Genomic DNA, 6,741 nt, shown 5'->3' with positions numbered 1-6,741 from the left:
GAGGGGGAAACGTTTCCTTATTGCCGGCAACAAAAATTGTTTGGTGGGAACATACATATGTATCTATATATATAAAAGGCGAGGGCATTTTTTGTGCAGGATAAAAAATCTGTTCGTACAATTAAATACAAATTATTTCATCAGTATATTGAATTACATGTGTATTACAATGTCAGACGAAAGACATTTAAGAAGATCATAGTTTAGGAATATTTTTGAAAAGGTGTTTCAAAAATGAGATTTCAAATTAAAGGCCTTACCTGTAGATCTGTGGTAAAGTTTTTATTTTTTTTTTTTTTTTGATTAAGAACTTTTTTCATCGGTATAGGGTGATTTGAAATTTGATGAACTTAAAAACATGCACTAAGCCAGACTGCTCTTCACTGGCACGCGGATCTCTTATAACTCTGACTAAGTTCTGAAATATTTTTTAAGTTTTTAAATTAAGTTTTGGGCGTTTTAAAGTCATGCGGGTTCACTAGTCTATGTATATTCTCCTCTACCATTTTAATAAGTCAGTTTGTTAATGTCCAATTTATATCTTAAAAGAATGCTTATATAGGCAGTACTTAAGATACTCTGGACAAAAAACATTGGAAGAGGAGCACACCTACGGGGACCGACAACGACGTAAAGTACCTACATAGGCATAGATTGTTCTATAAGGGCATTTAATCAGTATGTGCAGTTTGGAAAAATTTTGCTAACAATAACAATCTCCTACTCAGTTTTCTTTCTTTTATAAGTGAAAACTAGTTTTTTAAAAGACAAAGATGAAAACCAATAGTAAATGTCCAATAACTCGAAGTAAAACTCCAGGAGTTCCCAATCACCTAAAACGCTGTTTTTTCTAATAGTCTAACCCTTTCATCTACTATAAATTATCTACGCCCCCAAAAATTACCAAAATGGATAATGAATGCGACTGCGAGTCAATCAGTTGCGGCAGCCTTTTGCCCTGACATTGAATTCACTTCTGAAACTCACGCTTACTGGCATGTAGGGGAGTGTATGTACATAGATATATACATATACATACATATATAGTTATATGTGTACGTGCATATGGAACTGTGTGTACCTTCGACTTTTTTGCTCGCCATAATTACCCATATGTATTTATATAAATACATACATATGTATGTAGATACTTAACATATGTTTAATATTCATCTTTTTATTGCCGACTGGCGAATCTTATTTGTCGTTTTTTGCAAGCTGTGTCAATATTGATTTAGTCTGTAGCTGTGGTTGTGCCCCAAAATTACTATACTGCACTGATAAAAATTTAGTATATACAAATGCATACATACATACATATGTATGTATGTACTATGTACGCAGGAAAATGTTGATGTCTTACTTCTTCTTCTGCCAGCTGTGGTTGCGATTGCGTTTGTGCATTTTTTTTGTTATATTTCACAAATTTAGTTAATGTTTTGACTTCGATGCCATTGGACGTGCGGTTGGTGCAACAATATTGCAAAAATTATTTAGAGTCAAAGTCAGTCCAAGAAATACTGTGAATAATATTATCAACAACCAAAATCGGCTGATAACAATTCAGGGCACCCAATTACCTACATTCGTACGTACCACTTCACATAGCTATCTAAATATACATATGTATGTATATTTATGTATTTTCATTTAGATACGTATATGCACTGTTATGTGTATGTTTGTATGTATATGTATATCTGCATATAAATGTACTGAAATAGCACATGAATTTAGTTGAAATTCAAGGTCAGCATTGTGTAGAAAGTGAAATCGCAGTGATAAGAAATAGGCAACACAGTGGTATGTAGTCTGCGAAAAATAAATTTTAGTTGAAACTGAACGTGGCATTAATTACATTGGTTTTAGTGCATTCATATTTACACATGTTATTGTTTGTAAATAATAGCACAGATTCACTTTCAGTTTAAATTTGTATTTGTTATCTATTCAATAACCTCCATAACAACTGCCTCACTGTATTTTTCCGTATGATTTTACCATTTCTACAATCGTGGCTGAAGTGTAATTAAGCGTGAATACGTTTTTTATGCGTTTGCATTACTTGTACTACGTAGTTAGTTTAGGCCTAATAAGTGAGTGTACGTTAATATATAGGCATTCCGTAAAAAGGGTTAAGCATAACCAAAAAAAAAAAAAAAAAAACGAATAAAAAAACATTTTAAATATACCACGTATCATAAATGGACTAAAAAGTAGTAAATAATTCTTCCTAGACCAGTAGAATTTGTGTGGAAAATTTTTGATTTTAAAATTGTAAAAACGTCGAGTTTAGTTACATATGTCAACTAAATATGTTTCTCTCAACATGTGATTTGGTAATAGTTAGATTATTTATTTATAGTTAAAGCTTATTTACAGAGAAACATATTTAGATGACTCCTTTCTCAGTATAGTCTAGCGCCTCATTTGGACATCCAAAGCTTTGTGGGTTTCGAGAATATATGGAATAATTCTTGATAATTAAATATTTCTCAGCGTACTCCTCACCAAAAATTTAGTTTGGAAAATTAAAGCTCCACTCGTAATGAACATTACATAAAGCATATTATCTCTTCGTATTTTTGATTACATCTACACACTTATTTCATTTAAATGCTAGTGTATCTTCGTACATTTATAAATCTGCCTTTTTTTATTTACAGACACTGCCATATGGAAACCAAAATCTGCGAATTTTCCAACTTTAAACTATTCAACTACCTCACAATAGCTACAAAATATTACAAACAACTTATTCTATAGAATAAGAAAAGCTGCCAGTGTCTCGTTAACGACACCAACAATCAACAATAGTTAAATAACCACCGCGAGAAAGCACCGAAAGCAATAACAATACACATTAAAATTGTTATCGAATATGAAACAATTTAATAGAAACCTTTTAGAAATCTCGTAGAACAACCCAGTGGCATACCACCTTCATAGCTAGTCCGAACTTTATCGTACCAGTAATAAACATCCCACCCCCTTTACTTCGACTTGCTTTACATCGGTGGTCAAGGCAGCCAGCATTTAATATGAATCCCTCGCCCCTTGCCAATGACGTCGACACCGCGGCAACTCCAAAATCGAACAAATTCCAATCATCACAGCGCCAACTAACAGCAAGCGCAACTGCGAACACTCCAGTGGTTACGCCAACCTCGACTTTGACAAATGGACGTTCTGAAAATGGCTACAAGCGTCATGGCCCAAACGGAGAGGCCAGTTTGAATGGAACACCTTTGCAAAACGGCCATGGCACAAATGGTTATCAAAATGGAGCACGTCGTGACTCTACTCAAGCCTGGACGCCTCTATTGGCTAGTCCCAATAGCACCGATAGCACTGCTCTGATTAACGGCAATGGAGGTGCCGGTGGTGATAGCAGCTTAGTTGGTACAGAAACTGTTATAATTAGTGAAGTCGACAATGTGGATGCACCGGAGGGCAATGCAAACCCAGCTAATGACACAACTGTGCTATATGCTACATCTACAAGCAACAACAACGAATGGAAGGATGCCGAGCAATCTAATAATCTCAAGAATGGTCTACTACACTATCCGGTTAACCATCAAGGCAACAACAATGGTTCCCTAATGAATGGCAAGAACGGCATTGGATTGGGCGTGCCTGATAAATACGACGAACAAGATCCACTCACTGGCCTTTATACTCAAAAACATATTCGTCCGCATGAGCCAGATGAATCGGACTCTGATTCCGAACTTAGTAATGTCGACGGACAAGGGCCAGGTTGTGGTCTCTTCGGCTGTCGGCCAAAATGGGCACGTAACTTCGCTTCGACCAATGTTTTTATGATCGTGTTTCTGCTCGCCTACATTCTGCAGGGAATGTATATGACATATTTCGTGTCGGTTATCACCACTATTGAGAAACTATTTCAAATCAAATCGAAAACTACCGGCCTTTTGCTAAGCGCCAGTGAGATGGGCCAAATTAGCACCGCTATGCTGTTGACATACTTCGCTGGACGTGGCCATCGTCCACGTTGGATCGCTTGTGGCATGGTGCTATTCTCCATTGCAGCATTTTCTTGCTCACTGCCGCATTTTATATTTGGCAAGCAATTAATGCAATCTCTCGACCATTTAAGTAATGGTGGTAACAGTGGTAATACGGCGCTGCGATCCTTAAATGGACAAGTATTACAAGCCAGTTATGGAGTGCGTGGAATCAATGACACAGTGAATGCAACAAGCGCAAATATTTTTGAGGGAGGCATTAGCGCATTGATAAAAAGTTCACATGATGTGAATCTCTGCAGACATGGACAGAATGCGACACGCTCCAGCGCTGGTAAGTGTTTCTTATGTAATGGCATATTTAATTGTGTAATTATAGAAAAGGTAATTTTAACTATGAAAATAATCATCCCAATTCTTATTAGTCTCGGGGAGTTTGTTCTCTGAACTCCCAGGGAGTAGAATTTTCCCCGAAAACTTGGGAGGAGGAAATTCGAGCTTCGAAAAAGCTGTTTGACACTTTTTTGAGAGCTCAACTTCGCCATTTACTATAAAAACTCCCCAGAGAACTTTTTCATGATAGGATAAAAGGGAAAAAAGAGAAAGAAAGAGAAAGAGAGTTTCTGTTCAGAATCGGCCTGAATAACTAGGGATGCCTTCCAAAATACTATGCATTTTAAATGTCTCAGCCGTCTTGTTAGGTTAAAAACGACATTTAACAATTCCTTTAGAGGTCTGCAGAAGTTGGTTGACATGTCCTTGCAAATTTTCATTAGTTTATCCATAAAAATATTGGCATTAAAACATTCGTATATCGTATAAATAGATAACGGGCTATTGTAATGCGACCCTGAATTGGTTATCGGAACAATGGGTAGGTGAACAGTAACCGATTTCCGGGGATAATGCAGCGAGTTCGACCATGATCGCGCTTCTGTATAATACTAGATGCTAGACTTACTTTCTTCTGACTTTTACGTGCCTATCAAACTGTTACTGTAGCAAGTGATTAAAAGTGCGTAACAACACGCGGTTCTAGCCCTGGTACGCGCAGTTTTCAAAAACTCTAGAACAGCCTTTCTTCTAACAGCGGCTGTCTCTATCAGGCATTGTTAACCCTTCCGGGTGTATTTCTGTTGAAAATTTACATAAAAACCATCTGCCTTTTGGAGTGGACGTAAAATTACAGGTCGGAGGATAAGCTCGGCCAAACTTTCAGTAAAAATTTTAAAACCAAATAATTTATTAAATTCTTAACTTGAGAAGAAAATAGTTTATCTTTGCCATGTAAACCCTACAGTCCTAATTCTTGAGTGTGCAGCTTTAGTAATTTTATGAACCCTTTCGACGATCCTCTGAAGTATACGTCTAGCAAGGAACTTTCCCAAAAGCGCATTCACTAACCACTCCAGTTAGTGAAGTAAGATTTCAATTGAGGACTTGTTTATTCAAGTCCTGGTCCCATCAATATTTTTTTTCTTATATCGGAAGGCAGAGGCAAACCTCAAAGTGTATTAATACCATGAAAAAGCTTCTCGTAAAAAGAATTTGCCCTCACAGACGTCCTAAGACTGTAGGTCCCTCATCAAAAACTGAAAGAGCGCCAAATATTTTTATTTAATTTTTTTATTTAAGGCTTTCTCGAAAAAATTTGGATGTAACTACTTTACTTACCTTTTCCGATATCTTTTTCGATCGGCTGTTTTGATCACCCTTACACTCATTGCCTATTTTGATAGACTCAATTCACATACATATTTTCTTTGCACACAGAATGTGATGAAGACCAAAAATTGGAACAGGCTTCACACTCTAAAATCACAGTAATTGTGCTATGCATATTCTTTGCTAGTCTCTTGAGCTCTGGTATTGGACAGACGGCCGTGGCAACGCTCGGCATACCATATATAGATGATAATGTGGCAAGCAAGCAGTCACCCATGTATATGGCCATTACAATTGGTGTACGTATTTTGGGTCCTGCATCCGGTTTTATAGTGGGCTCATTTTGCACACGTTGGTACGTCAACTTCTCAAATCCTGAGTTCGACGCAAGCGATCCACGCTGGATTGGTGCTTGGTGGCTAGGGCCCGTTGGCATTGGTAGTTTAATGATGCTATCATCCATCGCGATGTTCTCATTTCCAAAACAGCTGCGTGGTAAACGGAAACCCAGTGCGGTCGAAGCCAAAGAGAATGTCGTTGAAGAAACAGCCGCGACAGCAGAAGTGGATGAAAAGCCCAAATTAAGAGGTTTGTTATATTTTTAAGCAATAAGAACTATTAAAAGCTTTAACTACTCCATTACATTTTTTATCAAAAGATTTCCCAAAAACAGTACGACGCCAATTGAGCAACGATATTCTGATGTTCCGTACTGCTTCGTGCGTGTTTCATCTACTGCCAATTGCAGGATTATACACCTTCCTACCGAAATACCTCGAAACACAGTTCCGTGTGACCACATACGATGCCAACATGATCGCCGCCTTCTGTGGCATACTCGTTATGGGTATCGGCATTGTTATATCCGGTTTAGTCATATTAAAATTGAAGCCATCAGCGCGCTCAGTAGCTGCTTGGATTGCATTTACAGCGCTCTTCTACTCAGCCGGCATGGTAATCCTAATGTTCGTAGGATGTAGCATGAACGACTTTGCCGGTTATAAGACTGGCACGAGCAATAAGTGAGTATAAGACAGTAGGGCTGTTCAGGATCTTATGCATATGCTCTTGGATTTGCATATTC

General features: G+C 37.6%; 1 protein-coding gene across 3 annotated transcripts in view; it reads left to right on the top strand.

The window, feature by feature from the left end:
• Positions 1-6,741, top strand: part of LOC118746150 (solute carrier organic anion transporter family member 74D-like) — a 171,205-nt gene that overhangs the window by 157,490 nt on the left and 6,974 nt on the right. Inside the window, exons 1-4 of one of the 3 annotated variants that reach the window (XM_036479936.1) lie at positions 1,450-1,588; positions 2,667-4,326; positions 5,766-6,245; positions 6,316-6,679. In XM_036479936.1, coding sequence (XP_036335829.1) covers positions 3,042-4,326; positions 5,766-6,245; positions 6,316-6,679 — 2,129 coding nt within the window. In that variant the 5' untranslated portion in view covers positions 1,450-1,588; positions 2,667-3,041. Of the gene's footprint in view, positions 1-1,449; positions 1,589-2,666; positions 4,327-5,765; positions 6,246-6,315; positions 6,680-6,741 lie in introns of those variants that run through there. The other 2 variants (XM_036479935.1, XM_036479937.1) reach the window with 2 other exon arrangements.

The sequence above is a fragment of the Rhagoletis pomonella genome, unplaced genomic scaffold (genome assembly GCF_013731165.1).
Source record: "Rhagoletis pomonella isolate Grant_MI unplaced genomic scaffold, Rhpom_1.0 Rhpom_scaffold_00010, whole genome shotgun sequence".
NCBI classification, from domain to species: domain Eukaryota; kingdom Metazoa; phylum Arthropoda; class Insecta; order Diptera; family Tephritidae; genus Rhagoletis; species Rhagoletis pomonella.
Note: the sequence above shows the minus strand (reverse complement) of the source record. Positions and strands in the feature narration are given on the sequence as shown.